Genomic DNA, 24066 nt, shown 5'->3' on the forward strand with positions numbered 1-24066 from the left:
GGAAGCATCGCAGGGGAATACAGACAGGCTGATTCTTTGCACCAGCACTCTGCTGCCTCTTGGCAGGGTTCTTTGTGTGACTTTGTGGGTGATGCAAGGTGAGGGGGTCGCTCTGAGCCAGCTGGCGTTTCCGCACCAGGCCAGAGGCGCAGGATCCCTTTGGGCACAGCTGTTCTCTCATCTTGTGTTCGCTGCTTAGATTTAGTTTAATGCCCTGTCCTATCCTCAAACAGCGTGGCTGTAGCAAACTAGAGAGGAAATGCCCTGCGGTCCCTGGCTCCCTGAGCTTGTGAAATGATCTGTTGCTTTGGGGAGGGACTGAGAAATGGTTTTACGTCATTCGTATGGAAGGTTAAAATGATGTTGGCCTAGGGCAGTTCTCCATACTGCCCAAGTGACACAAGACCTTAATCTCACCGAGGTAGGCTTTGCAGAGGACGCTGTTTCCTTTAAAATGTGATTTATTAGTATGAATTAGCATTCATTTTGGGTGTGGAAGTAAATTGGTTCCCATGAAGGGCAAATTGCTGCTCTTCAACTAGAGAGAAGCAGCAGAGCAACAGATGAACATCACCCCAAATAGAAGTAGGGTGAGAGAACCCCCAGGAGCACTCATGTCCAGTACTTTGTCCCTTGTCTTGCCCTTGAACTGGTGAGTGTGTGGCATTAGGGAGCTGTGCCAGCAAGGTCCTCTGCACAGCTTCAGCGACACCACGGCGGTTTCTGCCGAACTGGGTTTTGTGCTCCTTGCAGGACATTGGGAGAGGGATGCGTGCTGCTCAGTGAGGAGCACATGGGGATTGTACAGCAGAACCAGAATTTTGTACAAACGGAATGTTTTGGCTCATACGTGATGGAGTGTGAATCAGCGAAGTGCCAGAGTGCTGTAGCTGAGCTAGAAATGCATCCACAGCGTGGTCAGGAGGCGCAGAGCACCTTGCAAAGCCCTTGGCCAAGAGGCAGGCTTTGGGAAATGGTTCTGTAAAGCCACCTGCGCTGGGCTTGCAGTTGCTTGCCTGCAGAGTATCTGTGTTAGTTGTGGAAGGCTCAGGAGTGCTGCCTTTGAACAACCCCTACATCCCTGATGCTGCACGATCCACAGGGACTGTGGGTAACCCAGTGAACTGGGGTCTGGGTCTTCCTGATTGGGAGTTGGTTTATATAATTCTCTTGCTTTGAATCTGTTCTTCCCTGGAGTAAGTCTGACTTCAGCGAAGTCACTCCTGATTGAAAGGAGTAAAATTGTGGCTAAGCCCTAAGTAATCGGGGCATGTGAGTTGTTAGTGGCTGAAATGCCACGTAGCCCTTTCTTGGAAAATGAGCAGTTTCCTACTGTCTCACAGTCATTTGGGAATGTGCCACGTGCTCGGACTGTCAGAAAATAAATAAACAGCTGACGTGTCTGTTGGTTTATTGGCACTTGTGTTATAAATGAACTGCTAATTTTTCTGCTGGGCAGCGTTTCCACTTAGTTACTCTTGCTGCTTCTGATTTGCACGTTTCTGTTTTGTGGCTCCAGTTGTACAGCGTGGGTGTTCTCGTGCCAGCCCACATTCCTGCGTGTCCTTGCATTATGGTCTGACAGTCTCTGCTGAACTGGGAACCATTGTGGCACTGACTGGCAGATTAACAACAGAGAGAAACACTTCCATTTGTGTGTCCTTCAGGCTTATTAATAGTTTATTGTAAAGGAAGAAGGAAGGAAGAAGCATATAAAACCAGCACAGCTTATTCTGTTTTGCCCTCTTGGTCTTTTCACTGTAGCCATACATTATTTTCCGGCAATGCCAGCTCAGTCTGTGAGGTTTGTGAAATTCATTACTGGTGCTCGGTGGAGACTGAATTAATGCACATTGATTAATATGAAATACGACAGGACAGCGAGTTACTGCATCGGTGAAATGAAGTCCTTTACAATTCAGCGCAGCCCTGTTAGATGCTTTGTAGCGCCCAGAAGCTATTCCAAGTATACTTTCCAGATGGCTCGTGTGGGGAGGAAAGGGGCAGAAGACCAAGGCAAATGGCCCGGTGCCAAACGAACCTGGAGCTAAGCGACTCATTTCAGAGTGCTGCGAACCGGCAGCTGAGGGGGGCAGGCGCAGGGGCACCCCCTTCTCCTGCGACTGGATCTTCATCCTCCGGTCCCTCCTCTCTTGTCATGGCCCTTATTTTCCAGCCTTTGATATCAGGGTTTCAGCGGGAGCTTTCCCTGCTTGGCTTGCCCTGTTACCTCATGCTACAAGGATCTTTTCTGTGCAAGTCGTCTGCTGCAAGGAATTCAGTGCAGGATTTAGGATGGGTTATGCAGGAAATCTGACATCCGAGTGTGGTGTTGTGGGCAGCTAAGGTTGATATCGCTGTGGCAGTATTACCGTTAGCCCCTGAGTTTGCAGAGAGCCTGAAACAACATCAGAGATGAGCAGCTGCTTCAGTTCCGGCGGGTGCCAGTTCAGATGCCAGTGGTGATACCTGGAAGGCCAGAGCTTGTAACTTCCTGCTTGTCACAGGGGTGTGAGAGAAGGGGAACCATCGTACAACTGTCTGTCATCCTTGCAATGGAGAGGGGAGTTGTATGAAGGATGAAGTCATGTTTTCATGAAAATCTGTAGCCTGAAGCTGTGTCTAAACACAACAGACTTTAGAGCATAGATGGGTTGCAGCCCCTCTGTCATCCAGGCATGTCTATTTAGAAACCTGGTCTTAAACAGTCTGCTAAGGGTTTGCAGTTGCGAAGCAGAACGAGATTTTGAACTGGTCTCAACAGTTGCCCAGGCTGTAAGCAAGCGTGTAGCAGAGGTAGTGTCCCGGTAGCACGAGGCAGTGCTGCAGGGGAGACTGCAACCCGTTCCCCCCCCAGGGGGGCAATTCAGCTTTCAAAAGCTTAAGGGACCATGGGTTCACAGCGACACAAGCAGCCAGCTTCTGCCTAGCACCCCTCTGCCTTGGCTTTCCCCCTGTTTGGGCTGACGCTGCATTCAGCCTGGTGCAAGGTCCCACTTTGGTGGGGTGGTAGAGCGTGGCTGAAGGGTCAGCCCGCTCTGAAGGGCTGAGTCAAGCCTTGCACGGGATGCCATGTCCCACGGTGTCCCTGGAGAGGGGGCTTGGAGCATAATGTGCATCTGCAGGAATGGCGAGAGGCAGCTTGCTCTCTCAAGGTTGTGGTTGTCTCTGTGAAACCAAACCCTTGCTGCTTTAGCCTTGCCCTCAGGTCCATGGAGAAAGAATTCCCTTTCCTTGTTCGTTGCTGTGCAGGTGGTCCCAGTGCCCCTCACCAGCAAGGGAGCTGGGAAGGCTGCCAGTGCTTGCTTTTGGGGGGTATTTATTTCTTGGGCTCTTAATTGCATTGCTGTTGATCCATTTGCTCCTTAGCAATGACAACGACTTGACAATTACTTCCTTTTACTTCCTTCAAGTAGCTCCAGTTGTTGAAGTTCCTTTTTTTTTTTTTTATCTCCCTGCTGATCTGTACTTGCATCCTCTTCTGTCTACCTGGCATCTGGAAGAGAGAGGTAAGTAAATATGGCATGCCAAGACTGACTAAGGCAGGTAGCTTTCAATTGGACTTGCCTTTGTTACAGTAGTGTGGCCGAAATAACAACAACAGCAAAAGCAAATGGCACTCTCCATTTGCTAATGCAGTTTCTGAGCATCTGAGCAGTCTGGGAGGTGAAGTACCCGGGAGATAATGGGTGCTTTAAAGTCATATGGGCTGCCCATAGCTTTTATTTTAGAGGGCTTGGGCTGCAAGATTGAGTACAAATTTGCTAATTCACAAAGACTTGCTGAAGATGAAACCCTTGCCTGCAATATGATGTTAAATCCTGCAGGTTGCTTGCTGCAGTTCCCTTGCTAGTATTTTACCTTCCAAATAGGAGAAGCAAAAGCCCTTGTGCAGTTTGTAGGGTGACTGTTTGAGATGTCTAGAAAAAGAGATCCTTCTTTATTCTTTGTGCCTTGGATGGGGCAGCATCTGTTTTGGCAACCTTAGCGGTGGGCGAGGTGCTGGGTGGTGGGTGAGGCGCTGGGTGTCAGCTGTTGTGTTGGAGCACTGGGTCCGTGTCTGTGCCTGGGCTGGCTGCCTTAGGGCCCTTCCAGGAGGGGATGGGAGCAGGAAATCCCAGCCGTGGAGGAATCCGGATCAGTTCTGCTGAAGGGAGTTTGCCGCTGTGTGCGGTTCCTAAATCAAAGCGCTTCCTGCTTCAACAATTACAAGAATATCAAATGAGTTAAAAGCACTGGGGCAAAAATCAGGGCAGCCAGTGAGTGATGAGAAGCAGAGCTTTGATCAGCTCATCCATAAGAGCCTGCTGGGGGCAATGGCTCCTGGCCCTGGGGCAACAGTTTCCTCACTGATTTCAATGGGGGCAAGGTGGTACTTGCAGCGCAGCCAGCGGTGCCTGCCATCCATCTGGGGTCTGATCTGCTCATCCCTACAGTAAAATGCTTTTGGTAATTTGATTTGCCTTCCTGCTGCTAAACGCCAGGCAGCCGGGATGGGGGGGGATTGCCTGGCTCTGTTCTGCAGAAGGCAGTGGCTGGGAATGCACAGCCGGCTTTGCTCTGGTGGGGTGTCTGAGTGTCCCCCGTGTGCAGCTCCCGATGCCACCTGCCTGGGGTGGGTGTGCTAACCAGGCACCCCGTCACTTACTCCTCTAGAACAGACCTTACAGAGGGGTGTGATTAAGGCATCAGCCAGAGCTGTCTCTGTGTCCCCTGAGGCTGGGGTGAGATGTAAAGGGAAACTGAGATTAGGCAGAGAAGAACTCTCTTGAATTGCAGTGCAGAGCTGGCGTAGGCTGCTGAGGGCAGGGGTGGAGTTGTTAGTGCTTTGAAGTACCTGTGAAACATCTGGAGGGACACTTTGGGTGCAGAGCTGAGCCGGTTCTGGTGTGGGGAGATGGGTCAGATGGCTTTTGAAGGGTGCGTGTCCCCAGCCTTGGCCCTGTAAGGCTGTGGGAGGGGGTGAGAAATACAGCTGTGCCCTACACTCGCCTGGCATCGCAGCAATTACCGTGTCCAGCTTGTGAAGCATTTCCCCAGCGACTGACCGTTGCTCACGTATGTGGTGAAGTCCTTTTGAAAGTGCACCTGAGCATCGCCTGCCGAGCTTCAACGAGGTCGCCGCGTTGCTGGCGTTGGAGTTAGTGCTGTGGCACAGCTGGGTTCTCAGTGGTGCTTCCAATAGTCTGCGGTGGCGATTGAAGCAGGTTCCATTAGTGCTGTGATCCCTTGCGTGAAGCGACTCTGTTTTGGTGCCTCGGAATCAAAGCATCAGGTAATTGTGGTGCTGCCAGCTTGCTGCGAAAGCGGGTGAATCAGTGGGCTTGTTTCTTCTTTGCAAGTTAACAACCCTGTGCAAGTCATGCTACTGGAATGAAAGGTCATGAAGGTAAAAGGTACTGTTGCGTTACTGAATGATACTGCTACAGTCCTAGAAAACAGCAGTTTTTCTTCTGCCGTGGGAATGGTGCTAAAAGCATTGTGCTGAGATTGTTTCTTTCCCTGCAGGATTATTTCCACGAGCTCATCTGCATCACAGAAAGGGAGAAGTTTGTTGTGCCTATCCGAGCTATAGGTGCCCGAGCTATCCTGGACTTCCCCGACCAGGTGAACTTCTCAGCCTGTCCCGTCAAGTACAGCACCCAGAAAACGCTGCTGGTTCGCAACGTTGGTAACCGGGTGGCCCGCTACTGCATCAGCACTCAGAGGTAGGGAGCTCATCTCTTTTTGTGCAAAACACTGTGGTGTGATAATATAGTTGGGAAACAGCGACAAAAAGGAACCAGAGCATGTGAGCTGCCGTGCTGCTGCCGTGGCTGGAGATGGGCAGGGCACGTGGGTTTTGCTGTTGATTATAGTGTTTGAAGCATGGCGCAACCTCTGCTTAAACTCTGCAAGCTGCAGAGTGGAGTTTTATAGTGCAACGGTGTCTTCAGTGCACAGTCGTGCAAGGCTGATTCTGTTAGACTGAAAGAGCAATTGTAAGAAGGCAGCTGGACTGCCCTTGGGCTGTGGAAGATCCTGCGGGGCAGACGACAGCTCCAGGAGCTCAGTTCCTGCAGACCAAGGGCAGTGTTAAGAAATGGGCAAGCTCTGAGCTGGTGGAAGAGACATTTAAGAATTTATCAGCAGTTTGTCTAGAGTAGCGAGTGCAATCAGAGATGATAGATCAAAGCAATTGGTATTGAGACCCTGACAAAACCCCTGTGGGGTCCAGAACCTGGTTTTCCAGTAGGTTTGATCTGGTCCCTGGGATCCAATATTCTTCATTAGAATGAGCTCTTAAGTGGAGATGAGCTGGCAGCGGCTTCAAAGCTGCACTACAGCCCCAAAGAGGAATGCCTTACAGCGGGGGCACAGGCCAAAGATGCAGCAAATACCTGGTGCGTGGGTTGGGAGCCTCTTGTAGAGCTTTGTCTCTCTCAGATCTCCTGGAAAGTGCTCTAGCACTTTGTAGTAGCTACCGGCAAGCTCCTTGATCTTCAGTGCCTTCTGAAATAGGTATGTGGCCCTGTTGGCCAAATATACACGTTCCTTGGGAGGCCACAAGCACGTGGTATTTGGGCAGTCTCCTGGTCAGGTGCCTGACATGTGCGGCGTTGTGGACAGCCTGTACTGTTCCTGTTGGTCTCAGAAGACAGTCACTGGTTTTCCAGTTTGCTGAACTGGAGAGGGTAGTGCCTTTTTGACACTGCACCTGCAAGGAAACCAGTTCAGCTGGCTGGTAGTTAGCTCCGAGTTGCTTGGTCCCAGAGGTCTTGGTGCAGGAGCTGAGGTCCAGAACGCAGCAAAGACGTGCCATCTGCCTTAGTGCACCTGAGTTGCTTCAGTTTCTTCCCCAGGAAAACAGGGGTCAAGAGAAGGCTCTTTGCTCTTTCTCCTGGGAAGCGTGAGGGTCCAAGAGGCTCCTACCAAAGCCTGGCAAGGCTGTTGAAACAGGCTTCCAGGATGCTATTCAAGCAGGCTGCTGCTTGTCACTGTGGAAATACATAGGCAGGACCTTGTAAATCCCTGTGCAGCTTCCCTCTGGGATTTCCAGATCTAGTCGTCACCACCAAAACAGATACCCAGTCGTGTCTGGCATCTCTTGGCAACGTCCTTGCCAACTGTTCCGTTGAGTGATCCAGCGTGTGTTGAATCCTGCTTGATACGATTTTTATGCTGAACTTCAACAATTAAATTTTTCAGTCCTGATTTGCAACAGAGAGATGGGAAGCGTTACAAAAGTTTCATATGACACACAAAAAAGTAGAATTCTGAATAACTGGATTGTGTGTGTCTGCAGAGATCAAAAGCTGGTAAGATTTCCCATGTCAGCTGAAGGCATCAGTCATCTCTTCCATTTCATTACAAATTTTTGAAAGCCAGTTTGAAATTTCAAACTGATGATTTAAATCTTTGAGTATAAGCAGTGTTTTATTCTAATTAGGTCACCCCCACTTTCCTTCAGATTTCTTTTTAAATACTCTGAAGTTCCTGTGTTTCTGCTCTTTTTATTTTTTTTGCTTTAAGTGTTCAGCAAAATGTCATAATGAATTCTTCATTGGGAACTTTCTTAGAGGTTGAGTTCCTCCAGTGCCTGTCTGTCTACCATCTGTTTGCATATATGCACAGATGTATAGGAAATATGAGAAATTTGGGGGCTATGTGAAATGGAATCGGGCTGATGGAGAAGAGAAACTCAGAATAACTTTGGAAGGGACCTCTGGAGATCATCTGAGCAAACACGGCGCTCAAAGCAAGACCAGTGTCAGAGTTCGATCGGGTGTGCACACAACACGAGAAGTAAGATCGGGTAATACCAGCCTTGCTCTGTCCTCCTCCAGGCTGTGCAAAGCCCTTTATCCCAGCATCTCCCTGTACGTCCTGTGCCGCAGCCCCTAAGCTCCCTTTCCGTAGAAAGGCTTTTGTGCCCACCAGCCTGTACTGCCAGGGATTCTTCCACCCCAAATACAGGTGTTTGCATTTCCCATCCCTCGGCTGCATGCAGTTCTGCTGTGTCCCAGTGAATGGCAGCCCAGCCCTCCAGTATCTGGACTGTAGTGCCCCAAGCTTGTATCCCCCACTCAGAATCCGAGTGTTCCCCCCTCTTGACCAGGTCAGCACGTTCCCTTGCAGCCCGAGAGCAGAACTCCCACGTTCTTTCTCGCTGTGTGATGAGGCCATGGTGTGCCAGGAGCGGTTCTTCCAGCCAGTGCTGGGGACTGCACTGTGTGACAGTGGGTTCCCTGCTGCTTGTGCTGTGAGCAGTTGCCCAGGTACCTGCCCCGAGGTCCCAGGTGAGCTCAGTGGCTCCAGCAACCCCAGCAGGAAAGAAGTGGCCTCCCAGCCAGCGTGACAAGTAGGCTGGAGAGTCAGCGCAGTACTAGTGTAAATATAGAAAGTCTCTTCCTGTCGTTCTCATTGTTAAGGCTGGATAACGAGTTTCTTCTCCATGGCATTCAGGGAGATAAATGTCACTCCAGTACGTTTCAGTTGAAAATGGCGTCTGGAAGCAGATCTCAGCGCAGCACTGCCTTTTCCTGATGTTACAGACCTTGTGCTACGCTGTGCTTTGGGGTCAGAGAGGATCCGTCTGAGAAGATACATTAAGGAATGTCCCACCAGGCTCTGAAAGCTCAGGAAATGATGCTACAAGGTGCAGTGCTAGGAGCCCCCTGTAGGACCCATATACGACACCGAGGTGTGGGATTGGAGAGTTACCACAGGATGTACAAAGACAGGACAACAGATGCCAGAACAGATCCCTATGAAATTGCTTACTAGTCTGGAGTTGCTCCCTTTCTGCAGGGCAGTAACGGGCAAGATCTCAGCAGGTTCTGCTGGGAAGGTCTCCCTCGGGCTGGTGCGGCTAGATGAGTTTATACAAGCCGGGGATTGCAAGGCACCGCTGGGAGATCTGGACCTGTGACAGTTTAGATGTTGTACAACAAAGCAAACGTACAAATGGGCATAGTTAAAAAGGATGTCAGAAGAGAACCTGTTAATAAACCTCCAAACCTTATCTTTCCTGTCGTTTCAGGAGCAGTAGTGATTCACTAACAGGGTAGATCTAACAGGACAAGAATTATCCTAAAGAGCAGCTCACAATTAATGGCTAAAAGGCCAGAGTTTAGCCTGCCAGCTTCATCTCTTGGCAGTGGCTTTCATGTGGCTATTAGTGTGTCAGGGACGTTTCCCTAGCATCTCTTATCTGTAGGCTGCAGGGAACAGCTTAGTGACGTGCACTGAAGTTCAGAGTTGAGGTTAAGCATGGACCTTGCATCCCTCTGGGTCTTTGAGAACCAGGTCTACGTGAGGGATACCAAGCTGCAACAGCAGTAACAAAGTTGTCCCGTGGGTACAGCATGGGGTGGGAGGCAGGAGGTGCGGTGTCTGACTTGCGCTCTGTTTCTCAGTCCTGAGAATGAGTCCTGACCTCGGTGGGATCCTCTTCTTCTGATAATTTGAAGATGGGAAGATACCTTCTTTCTCGGGCACCCCCTGAAGTCATCCTCGGGAGTGTCATTCCCATCCCAGCTATCTGAGGGCAGGGGTATGCAGACAAGGGGACGGGATAGGAGGTGGTGCTGAATTGTGGCCCTTAAACAGCAGCTTTTCTGTTCTGGCCATGTTTGGGGCAGGGGGCGGGGGGGGGAGAAAAAAAAAAAAAGGTGGGAGGGAATTTTTCTGTGCCTTTCCCCCAGCAGGCAGTGATGCCAGCCAAGCACCAGCAGAGCCCTGCCCAGTATAACCAGGCACAACCCCCAGTGCAGGTGCAGGGCCATGGAGAGCAGTCCGGTTCTGAGGCTGGTGGCACCTTGGCTTTCCTCCTCCCTCTCAAAAGTCTCAGGTCCAGCACGTGAACATTGCAGGCCCAGTGCTTCCCCATTAGTCACTGGTGATGTTCTTGCTAGTTGTAATGGGAGCAGGTCAGGCCCCTAATTGCAGCAATATCTCCTTAATGAGCAGGAACTCCAGCAATTTCATCAGCTGTCACTACTTCCATGAATGAAGCTCAGCTCGTGCATGGCTCCTGATTTTCTCATTATTTTTGTGTGCTGCATTCCCTAATCACTGGGAAACTCTCTGGAAGGTGTTTTTGAGGTGACAAATTGACCACCAGCAAAGCACTAAAGCCAGTACCTTTTGCTTTCTAAGTGAGGCTGTACAGGAGCCGCAAAGCCCAGCTGCTGTTGTGCAGGAGCATGTTGCATCTGACTTTTCCCTGAGCGTTAAAGAACTGAATTATGTGTCTGTCAGCCAAGAGCTGTTTACCTGGCCACAAATCATAATTGCTCGTGTTAAATCCGAAGTACACCAACACCTTTTCATCATTATTTCCAACGCATTGCACAGAATTCCTCCAGCGGGCCAAGCAAACAGTTACCAAGCCTGGATTACAACCCGGAGCCCCAGACTGCATTGCTTGTGAATACACCGAAAACCTCCTGTTAAACTTGCCTCGATATGCTCCTGCTAATGGTGCTTCATTTAGCTAGAGATTTAATTGTTCAGGCTGTAAATGGGTACTCCTTTTGTGTCTTGTTTTCTTGTTTCTGTATCACTCTAATGTGCCTTTGCACTCCTACAGATTTTTCTTTGCTTAGAGCAGCTTTCACTGAAACACTGATAAAATGTGCCCTTTCTTAGGCAAAACCAGGATGCTTTCAAGGTAAAAAAAAAAAAAAAAAAAAAAGAGTTGAATTCTGCAACTTAAACTCCAGTTATTCTCTGGTCTTCAAGAAGAAATTCTCTTCTCCCTGTCTGATTTCCAGGCTGCAATCTCACTGGGACAGGCATCGCCTTGACATTTGTATCTCTTGAGGTGTATAGGTGGCAGGACAAGACGGATTCCTGAGGAAGTCCGTGTCAGGCTGTGCATGCAAATAACCCTCACCATCTCTGTGCCCTTCAAAAACCCTCCTCCGATCGTACCGCTAGCAGTCAGACTCTTGAGCCTTGCTGCAGAGAACTGGATGCAGGGTATGGGGGAGACGAGGTCGTTTTATAGCATAGGATGTTCTGAGGGCTGGAGCTCTTCAGGAGTCGAGTTGGTGGCTCAGTTTCTGATACTGTCTGTTCTCTTTTTCTTCTGCTAACTGTGGTTTGTTTGCTTCTTGCTTGCGCAGGTGAGCTGAAGTGAGCGAGACAGCCACATAGTCCCCAAATGTCCCACAGTAATCCTGATGTGCCTCTCTGTGTTGCAGCCCTTTCTCTGTTGATCGCTCTGCTGGGACTCTTGGGATTGGCGATGCCGTGCAAGTAACAGTGGACTTCCACCCACAGAAGACGGGTGATTATTCCGGGTCCCTGACAGTACACTACGACACAGGTAAGTGCTGGACACTGCATGGTGCCCACGCTTTGCGTCCTTCAAAGCAGAAGACTGTTAAACTTGCTTTGCAGGCTCCTTCTAAACTCTTTTCTTTCTAAACCCTTTTGTTTCAAAACCTCTGCATGTTTTGGTGCTTCAAGTGAGCAGGTAAGGGGCAAAGGCTGAGTGTGCCCTTGTTCTGTGTGGCTGCGTGCTGGTCTCTCCCTGGGGGATGCTGGTGTCAGCCAGGAGCGTAAGTGTAAGTGTGTCTGTGTGCCCGGTTCCTCTCCAGGAGAGCAGCAGTAGGGGATGCTCAGCAAAGCGTGTAGAAGCAGGCAGTGTATGTGCTTTCTGCCTCGTGGGCCCTGGAGTTAGTATTTTTCTGTGCTGGAGGCTTTATTCCCATCTTTGTTTAATCACTTCTGATGGTTTTACCTTCCAAGCCTTTGTCCAGTTGCTTTGCGGGTTTGTAGCTATGAGCTTCTGTAGGCTCCCATGGCAGTACGTTCCAAAGGAAGGAATATTCCTTGGGAAAGTGCTGGTACTACACTTCTGTAATTTCTGACTAATACTATTTCAGGCCCTTGGGTTCCTGTTTTACGACAAATGGTGACAAATTTTTCCTCCTTTGGATTTTCCCAGGCCGTTTGTGCTTTTACACTATCTCTTGTGTGATTTCTAGGTTAAGGAATCCTGTTCAGTCTTCATATAGAAGCTGCTCTGTACTTTGGAGAAGGGCAGAAAGAACAATTAAATTTCAAAGGCTTCAGCTTGGCTTTGAAGATCAAAACTATACCCATTATTTCAAGACCCACGTGGCCATGGGTTTAGAAGTGAGACCATGATAGTTTTAGTGGAGTTTATTTTGCCGTAGTTAGTTGTCCCGTAGAGCATTAGGTCATGTTTCCATGAACCTGAGTTGTACATGCTCAAAGCACTGTGCATGTCTCCCATTTCTTGGGTCCTGCTTCCTCTGCTTGCCAACGTATGCCGAGGATTCAGTGGAGGGGGAAGGCAAGGCTTATAAAGCACGCCTGCCTCTGTAACGCTTCTGAACCTCGGTTATTTTTGTACGCTGGGTTGTCTGTTATAGAAAGCAGGCTGTCCAGTCATGGGGACGTTGCTGTTTCTCGCAACATAACTCATCTCTGGCCACGAATCCCTCCCACTCCTCCTGGGCTCCCTTAAGAGCAGAGAAGTTGAGGTTATACAGGCATGAAGGCTGAACTCTTCATGTGTGGAGGTGAGGCAATGGCTGCAGAGATCTGTTTGAAGGGTGATTCATTCCCAACCTCCCTCCAAGAGAGGGGCTCTCTTTCTTCTGGCACGACTGTGATTCGCCGCATTGTGTCTGGCTTAGGGTTTAAGGAGTCCACCCAGAAGGCAGCCAGCTCTCCCCCGTGCTGTTGCGTGGCAGCCTTGGAAAGGCAGGTCCATCCCCTGGCTGCCTTGCTGTAACCCGTGCAGCGAGGAGAAGGCTCTGCCTCGGCAGGGGGATGCTCTCCAGGGCTGGCCGGGTCGCTGCCCTTCTCAGCTGGGGCTGGCTCTGAGGCTTTAAACACGCTCCACAGAAGTGCCATTTCGACGGAGAATGTCTCGTGTTTGGGGTTTGCTTCTCACCTGGGAGACCCTCACCTGCAACAGGCAGAGTAGGCTCGGTGCTCAAGTTTGAGCTTAGTTGACTCCCGGGAGTTGCTTGGTTGGGAAGAATGAAGGTTTGGAAGCTCTGGCAGTGAGGGACGCTTTGGTGGGGATCTCTTCTGGAGGGTGAAGGGCTGGCAGGTGCTCCAGCAAGACTCCAGGTGTTAATCGGCTGCTGTGCGCAGCCAGGGGCTCTCTCCTCTTCGGTCTGAGGCGGAAAGCAAAGGTGTGCTCGCTCGGGTTGTGGGACAGCTTGGGAATGCTCGGTGCAGGCTTGCACGCTCGGGCATAGGCACCGACAGGCTCCAGGCAGAAGAAATGGACTTGCAGGGCTGTGATGGGCAGGTGGGTGTGGGCCGTGCCCCACCGGTCTCGTTCCGACCTATCTTCACAGACCCACAGCAAGTGAGGGCCCTGCTGCTCCAACACGGTGAAGTTCTCATCTGCGTCCCATCCTGCCGGGGGCTGTCACTTTGCCTGTTTCTTTTTATCTCCCTCTTCTGCCTGCATGCCCCAGGCACCTTCGCTTGTTGGCAACAAGGGATCAGGAGAGACACAACCCTGGTGGCGTGCTTGCAGGAGACTCTGGGCAAGCCGTGACCGAGGTGGGGCCTCCTCAGAGTCACCTGAACGACTCAGATGCAGAATTCCCTGTGACCCGCATGGGATGGTGACCCAAAGGCCACCTGGGCACACTGAAAACGTCTCCCTGTAGATAGTGTCACCTTGGGGATAATTCTTTACAAGCCCACCCAGAAATAAGGTGCTTAAGGTGGTGCCCAGGACATCCTCATGCTGTACACATGCAGCTCTCGGGATGCAATAAATATATTGATCTGTGGAACTGCTCACACAGCTAAAAGCTGTGACACTTCTGTTCCCTGTGGCTTCCTCCGTTCCTTGTACTCCCATCAGCAAGGGCGATGAGCAATGTCTGCCTTTTGCTTTGTTCTAGGTGAAGATACGCACACAAGCCTTCATGGAGCCGCTGAAGATGTCAACATTAGGCTGGACAGAAACTCCTTGGCAGTTGGGAAGACCTACATCACGCTGTCAAATCACAGATGTGTGGTCATCCACAACCGGAGTAAAATCATAGCCCACTTCCAGTGGAAGGCTTTTCTTACTCAAGAGGAGGAGGATCAGGAGAAGCTGAGGTTCGTTGGAAAGATTCCTTTCAGTAAGACACACTGCCCAGGGGTGAAACTACCATACGGCCTCAGAGGGATGTTGGTGCTTTTTTGGATGGTGTAGGAGAAATAAAGCATCCACCGCATCTGGGTCTGTGTCCCTGGGCTTCAGGGTAATGGAGCTCGGTGCTTCCCATTCTGGTTCCATCCATGTTCCAGCTGATGTTTTGGGGAGGAAAGGTTGATTGCAATGGCTGCATTTCCTCGGAGAGCAAATTCCCGTCTGTGGGAGCCCTAAATCAGTGAGGCCTGGTCCCTGGGCTGGCAGGGGGTCTGTGAGGCTGAGGAAAGTGTCGGCACTCCTTACCTGGGACGGCGTTGAGCAGTAGCACCTAACAGCTGCAGGCAGCGTACCTGCTGTGATATTCACTGCAGTTTCTTCCCCTCCAGCTCTGGTAGGACAGCAACCTCCTTCAGCCTGCTTTTGCAGTAATGCGCAGGGCAGGGTGCTTTGCTGGCCCTGAACGTTGAGGCCATCCGGCTGTAGGATGCTGAATTGCCTCGCGCTGTCCCGGCTTCCAGCACAACGAGGTATCCCTGCCCCTTCTCCGGGGCTGGGGAGAGTTTGGAGGTGGAGGGTTCTGCGGGGAAGTCAGGGACAGGACTTGGAAGTGCCTTTGGGCGTCAGCACCTGTGTCTTCACGGTGCTGAGAGGTGGGGCAGGCTCTCCAGAGGGTGTCTCTGAAGCTTTGAAATTCCGTTTGGGGCAGCAAGGAAACGCTTCTGGCCAGGGGGAGGCACTGGAAACGACACTTCAAAGCTGGGGTGATTTAGGGAGTCCTTGTGTGACTTTTCAGAGTTGGACGGCTGTAGGTGTATAGGAGTTAGTCTGAACCCAGAGCTGATCAGGAAACTGCCTTCAACTGGAGCACTTTTTAAGGGCTTCTGAGCAAATAAAGTTCAATGTAATTAGGTCAGAAATGCCTTGAAGGCCAAACCTAGTTTCCCACTGTTCTCTGTTTTTAATTGCACAGTGTGTGACTTTGGTGCAAGCGCAGTGTGCTAAAGGAAAAAATCTCATGACCTTCTCTTAGTACTTCCCTGTGCCATTCTTTTCGCATCTCTCCCCAGCTGCCCGTCTCAGACAGGACCCTGAGTGATCCTCTGTCCCCTCAGAAGCAACCAGCTTTCGCCAGAGTTAACATGTTTCCCCAATTTTTTTGCAGTGACGCTTGATCTCATGCCAGCCTGTGTTCTTTACTGTGACCAGGGCGCTTTGTTCTTCCTTACTTGCAGTCTTAGGGATGGTCATGGCTCCGAGGCCACTGTGCTGCTGTCGGAGCAGCTTTTGAGATCTTTTGAGAGCAGAGAGGACTTTGACAATGGGAGGAGGCAGTGCAGCAGCCTGTGCTTTGCTGTCACCCAGAAAGACCTGGCTCGTCACAAGGTCTACCCAGGGGCTTGCTCTGTCTCCCTCCTGCAGGACTTTCTGGGATGTAGTGGTGGAATTCTTGTCCGTTGCTGATGGCTGAGTTGAGGGTTGCTCATGTCGGTGGCTGGAAGCCCTCCTCATGCACAGCGCTGTAGGTCAGCCATGGAGAAACATTTCCCACGACACTCCACTGGGAGCGAGCCAAAGAAAGTATTTTTGGCACCGGTGACAGCATCTGCCCGAGGCTCTGTCTGTGTGCCGCTAGGAACGTCCGTGACTGTGTTTCCTTGCTGATTGTATTGGAATTCAGCTGGGTGGTGACTGCTGTCCTGTTTATAGCGTGTTGCCTCGATTTTCTGTGTACGGAGCCTTCCCCTCACCCCCCTCGAGTAGTCACCTGCTGGTTCTTGGTGGCCAGGGGACTGGAGCGTGAAGGGGGCACATCCACGTGCCAGCTGGGAAGCAAGTGCTCTGCAGCAGTGCTCCCTCCTCACCTCTCGGTTGTGAGCTTTCAACGCTGCAATGATCGCTGCTACAACTACCAAGTAAGGCAGAGGTGACCTGTGTCAAAGCTCTGTGGAGAAGGCCCAAAAGAGGAAAAAGGTGAAGTGGTTCAAGGCTGGATGTAGGGGTTTGGATTCAGAGGTGCTGGTGCTGACTTCTTTATTGGCTAATGCTGATGCCAAAACGGCACAGAGTAACAGCTCGGAGACTAATTTTGTCTTTTATTTATTTCGTGCAACACTGGGGAGCTACCGATTCGCACTGGACAAACCAGCTCCGAAGTTTTCAGTGAAAAGTCGGGTAATTTATACAGGTTTTGTGAGAGGTTACAACATCTTTACATACATATTCATTTGATTTCGACATCTAATCATTCTATTCATAATAGGTGGGATCTAGGTGGAGTAAACCTTTCAACTTTCTTTGTTCAATGATCTTCTGACTCATGGTTTTCCTTTAACATCCTCAATGGAACCTTTCCTAATTATTCAGAGTACACGCCTTTACCTTTTCTAATCATTCAGAGCACATTCCTCTACTTGAACGTGGTCAGTGGGAGGGAATAGGCCCTGCCATCTCTCTCTTACCTCAACACAAAGAGAGCATCACCCAGAGCACAGTACCAAACACATCCTGACTAATCTTTTTAAGACCTTGCTCTGTTTCAATGCCAGGCAAGGCTCTCAGGGCCTCTGGCTTCATGCACCTAAACCCGTTAATTTCACTCAAGTGATGCGATGCCCGAATGCATTAGTTTGCTTTGCAAGTGCTCTGGGATCCTCTGCTGGATGGCAGTGTAGGCAACGGAGCAGCCAGTTCGCTTATCCCTGCCGGTGCAAAAGGGAAGATAAACAAGTGATGCTGGTAACCTGCAGCTGAAGCCCGGCTGCTTCTCCGCTTCCCAGTGAAGCACTGCAGTGTGTGCTCCTTCATCTCCATCCGTCTCCCCCGAGCACCTCTATGGGCGGCAAAGCCATCTGAGGGTGTTGGTGGGGTTGTGCATTAGTCGTGGCAGTAGCTTAGAGCCAGGAGGCTCTCCTGAGGGCTGCTAGCTTTCAAACCCCTCTTCTTAGCTTGTGAGTGTGGCGTAAAAGTGCCTGCCGTGCCAGTGCAGGAGTGATAACCTGATCTGCTTGGGACCCCGTGGCCTGGGGTCAGCCCCTCGCTGAGCTGCTGCTGCTGTTCCTCCCCCAGTGCGTTGCTGCTCCTGCGCTTACATGACAGTCTCTGCAAATATGTTGTTTATTAAATGATCTGCTTGGTTTGTCTCTCCCCACGGCTGCAGGCGCTGTCGCAGGCTGCAGAAGCAGGAGGAGAATGAGAGGAATTCTTTTCTCAAGCAGCGCGCGGTGGACCCCACGCTCCAAGAGCGCCTTGCCCTTCTCTCCCGTGCCTTCCAGAACCAGAGGGCAAAGGTGCAGGAAGACTCTATGCTTTTCTCTGATGATATTTTTGCCATTGAGCCAGTGGTAAGTGATAGCTGAGAACCTCCCTTCCTCCTCCTCCTCTTCCTCCTCTTCCTTCTCCCTGAATGAGGTCGCTTGGCAGATCCCCGCATCAGTGTCTTGATGTGCCTAGAGGGAGACGTGAGGTTTCTAGTGAGGCTGGGAGAGATTGTTGCAAAAAGCATTTCTAAACTGCGAGCTCCGGGCAGGCGTTGAGAGCCTGCCTAAAGCTGAGCTCTGCTGCAAGGGCTGTAAATTAAGGGCACTTCCTAAGTGTCCTGACAGTGTTCCGAGGTATCGATGGTTATATATAAGGGCACTCCTTACACGTAGTGTGTGGGGATTAACCATGAGTATTAGTTCACATACTGAAGAATGAAAAGGTCCTCTATGGAAAGGAGGGCAAGTTCAGCCCAAGTTTAATTGCGGCAAGACCAATCCCTTCATATAATCTGGACTTAGACCGTGCCTGAATCTCCCTCCCAGTGTCGTCTGTGAGCCTGCACGCAAGGCTGGCGGGTTTAAACGGACTTTTTTGAGTTCTATTGCACGCTTAGAGAAAAGTTTTTGCTTTTGTATTTATGCAAACAAAACCTCATGTCCTTCAATTAACTAGAGCCCTGATTCTGAATATTTGCATGGTCTGAGATGATGAATGCCTGCTGTCTGAGCAGTGTAAAATCCCTTCTCATCTTGGAGCAAACCCTAGAATAATCTTAGCCTCTTCTTTCTTGTAAAATAGGGGAAACTATTGTTTTGTTATTTATTTTTAAGGAAGGGGATCATGTTCTCTTCTTGGTTGCTCCTATAGCCCGTACAAGGCTGAGAGCCCCCCATGTCAGCACAGCTGCAGTTTCACACCGCCGCAGCTGAGAGCAGTGTGATGTGACCAAGAGCCTGTGTCGGAGCAGCAGGGCTGTAGCAGGGAGTGGGAGCTGATCAGCTGAACATGAAGAGCATCCTGCAGTGTGTCAGCCGGTTTTGGAGCGTGTCCCAGGGCTCCTGCTCCAGTACAGCCGACTATACCTCCATAACGAGCTTAACCTGCTCTTGGGCTCCTGAAGTGCATTAGGGTGAGGTCCAGCAGCCTGGCTGCCCACTGAGTCCTGGTGCCCCGTGTAGCGCTGTACGGAGCCAGAGTGTAGCCTGGCCTCAAGTCTTGAGTGGAAACCTTTCCTAAATGGCTGTGTTGATGTTATAGTTTGCTCTAGGACTGAGCGTAAGTGGGCTACTGCAGGAGCCTCTCCCCTTCTGTCCTGTCCAGCATTATCAATCTTCTGATTCCCATTAATTCCATGATCTGTGGAACAATGAGTTTCACATTCAGAGTTTCGCTGGTGTCTGTCTTCCCCCCCGGCATATGGGTGTCTTCACATCAAATGTTAGTATTTTTTCCTCTTTATCAAGTGTAAAATCTAAGAATGCACTGCCGCCGACTTCCACAACCTTCTCCCCGGTGACAGCCCCGTAACTTTTAGCTTGGGCAGGCCCCTTCTGGCAGCGCCGTGTAAATCTGCTGGAGGGGCCCCGCCAGAGCCTGGACTTTGCTGCCTCGGACCTTCTGGCCAAAAGCGGCTGCTGCTCTTCCCACCTATCACCCTGGGAGCACCCTACAGAAAGAATCAAACCCTTGGAAGAAGCGGCTGGAGGTTCCCAGAGGTTAGGAGGCCGCTGGAGGGACGATAGCCTTGGAAAGGCTCTCTGGGCAGGGTGGCTTTGCAGGGTTTGTGCAGCAGCTTTGCTGTGTAAGCGGGCCGGTAGCTGCCAGGTGTTGCTCTCTGTGGAAGCTGCAGCGGGTTATTTCAGCCTGTATGGGGTTAACTTGTGGATGAAAATAGTAACAAAAAAGGAGGCAGTGATTTTGGAATTAGCATGTGAGCATGAACATTCTGAGCAGCCATCCAAGCCTGTGGGAGACAAGCTGTTGTGTAAGTCTGGCTTTCTGAGCGTGTCTCCGATTTGATTTATCGGAGATGTCGGCTGTATTTCTGTCACAGATGTGCTGGCCTTGGAGTTCATCGAATCCCAAAGTCAGCTAAACTCACTCAGCTGGAAAAGCGCGCTGTTGTTAGCAGATACATATTCACCAGGCCAACGGTTCTTTTTAATTTTCTTCCTTTCCTGCTTAGCTTCGTTTTTGCTTATGAATTGTGTTACGCTTGCTTCCGTTAACGGGAGATGTATTGCCTCTGTCAGCCTCTGAGTAATAACCAAACTGCCCCGAAGCATCCACAAGGCCAATATATCTGATGGCAGCACATAAAATAGACCAGTGAGTACCACTGACTTGTGATCCAGCAGAAACGAGCAGCAAAAGAGTACTTTGTTAGATAGTTGACCTGAAAGACTGATACTGCTGCCTTAGGCTGCCAGAAGCTTGTTTTCTGGCCCCAGTGGAAGGAGAGATTTGGTTTGAAGGCTCAGGATGTGCTCTCCTTCCCCGCTTGGTGCCCCTCTAAGATGAAGACCTCAAGCATCATCACTACTCTCAGCATTTCATTAACGTCCTTCCTCAGCACAGCAGCAGCGATGGTTTGTGTGGCGGGTGGTGCTGGTAAGCCTGGCAAGGCACAGTTTGTCACGCAGGAGCCGAGCGAGGGCTGTCAGCAGCTCTCTGGGCAGAGGACCCCAGCAGCTGGAGGATCTAAGGGCACCACTGGGCAGCTCAGCCCACACAGCGCCCTTTAAGGAGGAGCGCAGAACGCCGGTGAGCCGGGGTGTGTGTTCAGCTACAGCTGTCAGGCTGGAAGCAAATGCAAGCAGCTGCCTAATGCACACCCCACCCCCCGCCCCCCCAGGGACTGCCTGCCCAGGGTGAGACCACTGAATTCAGTCTGTTAAACATACAGCGAGCAGCTGGGTGAGGAGCGCTGGTGAGTTATTAGACTCTAATTAGCCAAGCCAGGGAAATCCGTCATCTGAGTGTTTCTTCTCAGTGGCTCGGCTTAGGCAAGCTCCAGGTGTCGTAGCAGAGCTTATGTTGTTTGGAGCAGCACCCCAAAGGCTTTTATTCCTGTAAATTCAAGATTACTCTCTGGACGCTTTTGAGTCTGTGCAGCATCCCAGCAGGACCCGAGGGATCTGCTGTCTCGTACGCTGACTGTGGGTTGCAGGCTGGTGTCCCCAGTTTGCTTCCTCAAGCGAGTGTGTTATCGTATAGTAATGCTTCATCTTCCTCCAGTTGCTTGCTGGGTAGAAACACAAAGTCCATTTGATCTGGCAAAGTGTTTTCTCTAGGTTTTGAGAAAAATCCAGGTGACTTTATTGTTTCTTCTGTGTTCTTACGCTTGGTTTGTTGGAGTTGGAAACAGTTCTTTCTACCTGTTCTTCCCTCTGAGCAGGCTGTGCATTAGGGAATCATTGTAGGTGCAGCCCAGTAACTCAGCATGTCATAGCTCTTTAATTTTTGTGGGGGCTGGCCTCTGAGCTCTATGTGCTAAGTTGATGGGAAGTATTATAGTTGTTTAATATTTATGCTGCGGCAGTGCTGGAGGCTCCAGTCAGTTCAAGATTCTTCTGGACAAAGTACGGAGAATACCCAGCAGCAAGCAGAATCAAGCTTTGTGCATAGAAAAATAACTGTTCTTTTTGTGGTCTTCCTTATTTTTTTCATTGCTTTAAAATATTATTACGGTTGTCAGAGACGCATATATTTATGCCAACAAATGGATGAGGAAGCATTTGTAGTGCTGGGGACGGAGGGGAATGTCAGTGGTGCCTTTGTTGAAACCGGTCGCAAGAAGCAAGAGCCTTTAGAAGCCAGGGATGTCTCTGAAAACACATGACGAGGCTCCCTGGGACTGAGCACCAGTGCCAGGACTCTGAGAGAGGGGGAGAGAATGAAGACCCTGAGGAAGCAGCGGTTGCGCACACACTGGTACCATGGGCCGGACTTAAATCCCGGAGCAAGAGCCTGGCAAGGAAAAGAGCTTGCTGGTTGCAGTAGGTGTGGAGCTGTAAGCAAATGCCATCTCTTCTTGTTTGAGCCTGTGTTCAGGGAAACAGGGATGTACGCACCTTGCAGAGAGAACCGGGCTGCATGTGACTCTCAGCTCCCTTCTCAGGTCATCCATCAGCTGGAGGAGCCTGCAAGCTGGCTCAGTGCTGGCGGCACAGGGCAGGAGGAACCTGGTCTTCACTGCTCCCCAGGCAGGAGGGCTTGTTCTACTTGGTGCCGAGTGCCCTGACTCACCAGAATCCATTAAAGAGTTACATGCACGTACAGGTTGAGGGTATAAGAGGCAGCACGTTTGTAACGAAGAGTGGAAAAATCCCTTTGACTTGCTGACTCTCTTCTGATCTGGGTAAAACATTCCCATGGCCATAGGGAGACAGGGATGCAAGGGAAGGGTTGGAGGAAAAAGGTGCCTTGTGCTTAGATCAGCTGGTACTTCTGAAGAAATGCTTGATTTGCTGAAGCCAGCCAGTTGGGTTCCTTTATTAGAACCCTAATTAAGGAAAAAAAAAAGCCTTTACCAGGTGCTAGTAAAGGTAAGGGACTGACATTTTTTGCAGCTGCTTCCAAAGTCTTACAAACCTGGATAAGTGCTGTTTGCTTCTTGCTCTTCATTGATGCTCTAAATAAAGGCTTACAGGGCTGTGGTTGCAAACAAGAAATGTAGTGTTTGAGGATAAATGGTTTGTTGTCTGCTTCTGTTTTAGGAGGGAGATGTCTGGCCAAATTCTTCAATTGAAGTTAAGGTGATCTTCAAACCCCGAGAAGCCCGAGTCTATCAACAAACAGTCTACTGCGACATCTCAGGTACGGCTCCTTTCTCCTCCTCCTGCCACCCACCGCAAAGGCAGGGCACAAATACTCTTCCAGCCCACTTGGTCCCCGTGGACTTGCTAGGAAGGGCAGCGCCGGCACCTTCCTGCTGTCCCTGTGGCTTCCAGCTGGTCTGTGCAGAGCCAGGGCTTGGGATGCCTGGCTCTGACCACTGATGGCTCTAGAGCAGCCAAAGCAGCGAGGGGATAAGCTTTCCTACCAGGCATTTGCTCTGCTGCAAGGTGTTTGTAAAGGCCAGAGAGCTGCGCCGCAGAAGAGCTTTGGTGGACGAGCACTAAGCCCCTGTAGACCTGCAAGCTGAGCCTTGGATCCATGGATGCACTGCCAGGCTCCTGAGGCGGTAGGAGCTGAGTGAAACGTGCTCCCTGCCCCTGGGTCACCTCCCGCTCTCCAGGCGCTGCCAGACCGTAGGTGGCTGAGCCCCGCTGAGCGCAGGGTGTCTGTGAAAGTACCAGGCGTGTGCCGCTCTCCCTGCGTGGGACCGGTCACCTCGTGGCTCGAAGTCCGTGCTGCATCTGCGTAGTGTTGTACAGGGCTCGCTGCCCTCAGCAGGGTGAGCTCCCTGCCCAGGAAGCACGGGGCGAGCAGTCTGCTAGACAAGCTTTATGCTCCTCCTGGCTGACAGAAGTGCTGTCACGTCTTTTGCTGGCAGCGGTTATCACTGACCCACCGAGTTACGCTGCCTTTGCCCTTACAGAGGTGATGGCTTTGCTGTGCTGGCACGGGGCAGGGAATGCTTGCAGCAAGCTCCGTGGTTCAGGTTACCTTGTCCTTCCTCTCCGTCTGTGTGGTGCTGCTTGAGGTGGTTTTCAAGAGCGGGAGGTCCCTATCAGGTTTCCATCCAGGGAAATGATTTTCCCCATCTAAGAGGAAGGAGGTGCGAGGCCCGTGGTCCCCAGCAGCCAGGCTCCCATTCTGGAGGGTGCTGAGATCACTAACCCAGCTGCTTTGATCCCTTCCTTACTGCTCCAAGCTGGCGGATGCAAAGGCCAGGAAACAGCTTTTTATTGATACGGTAACTGCGCAGGGTTCCGCAGGCTGCTGGGGTGCGGCTGTCAGCCGGCTGCTGGGCCGTGCTTGGGCTCTTCCTTCTCAGCTCCTGTGCGGTCGTCTACAGACAGCAGGTTTTTATCTTTGGTTCTGTTTTGTGAGCTTTGTGCCTTCACTGAACGGCTTTCAAAGCTTGTCTAAGTGCATGGGAAGGAATTCCGAAATCGTCTTTTATGCGCAGCATATCTTCTTCAGGGTGCAAAGTGATTGCTAAGTTATAAAGCAGCCCAAGGACTCGGTTAGAAATGAGAAGCCAGCCCCAAAGTATATCTTCTGAGGGAAGAGAGGGGTCCTGTATCTTCTCGCAGAGCACCTAGTGCTGGTGCCACCCAGCCCGGAGTCAGGGACTGGCTCCGAGGCTGCCTGGAAAATCCAGGCGAACAGAAGGAATTCCGTACTGACATGGTGATCTCTCCCCAGGCCGTGAGACCAGGCTGCCCCTGCGCATCAAAGGGAGCGGCATAGGGCCCCAGCTGCGCTTCAGCTTTGACCAGCTGGACATCGGGAAGGTTTTTGTTGGATCAGCCCAGAGCTATGAGGTGAGCAGTGGGGTTTTCCGGGGTTGGGGTGGATCCTGATGGCTCCTGGGGCAGCGGTGAGCTTTGTGGGCCTGTGGGATTTCTGGCAACGCCGGCAGTTGTGAGCACGGAATATTTGACGTGAGTGAAATGTGGGAGGTTTTGCGGAATCTGGATAGTTTTGATGGGGTCTGAAGGGTGTGTCTGTTGTTCCCAAAGCCCCAGTCGCTGCTTTTTGGCAACCTCCCTTTGAGACCAGCT

At 51.0% G+C, this 24066-nt stretch overlaps 1 protein-coding gene across 1 annotated transcript in view; it reads left to right on the plus strand.

Moving 5' to 3' along the window:
* The window catches only part of LOC308063679 (hydrocephalus-inducing protein homolog), a gene marked incomplete at its 5' end in the record, with an annotated part of 100414 nt that overhangs the window by 5756 nt on the left and 70592 nt on the right, over positions 1-24066 (plus strand). Inside the window, 6 exons of the mRNA XM_080386980.1 lie at positions 5509-5708; positions 11190-11314; positions 13893-14094; positions 17289-17472; positions 22111-22210; positions 23708-23826. Of these exons, the coding sequence (XP_080243106.1) occupies positions 5509-5708; positions 11190-11314; positions 13893-14094; positions 17289-17472; positions 22111-22210; positions 23708-23826 (930 nt within the window). The remainder of the gene's footprint in view (positions 1-5508; positions 5709-11189; positions 11315-13892; positions 14095-17288; positions 17473-22110; positions 22211-23707; positions 23827-24066) is intronic.

Source organism: Falco punctatus (genome assembly GCF_963210335.1).
Source record: "Falco punctatus genome assembly, chromosome: 4".
Classification (NCBI taxonomy): domain Eukaryota; kingdom Metazoa; phylum Chordata; class Aves; order Falconiformes; family Falconidae; genus Falco; species Falco punctatus.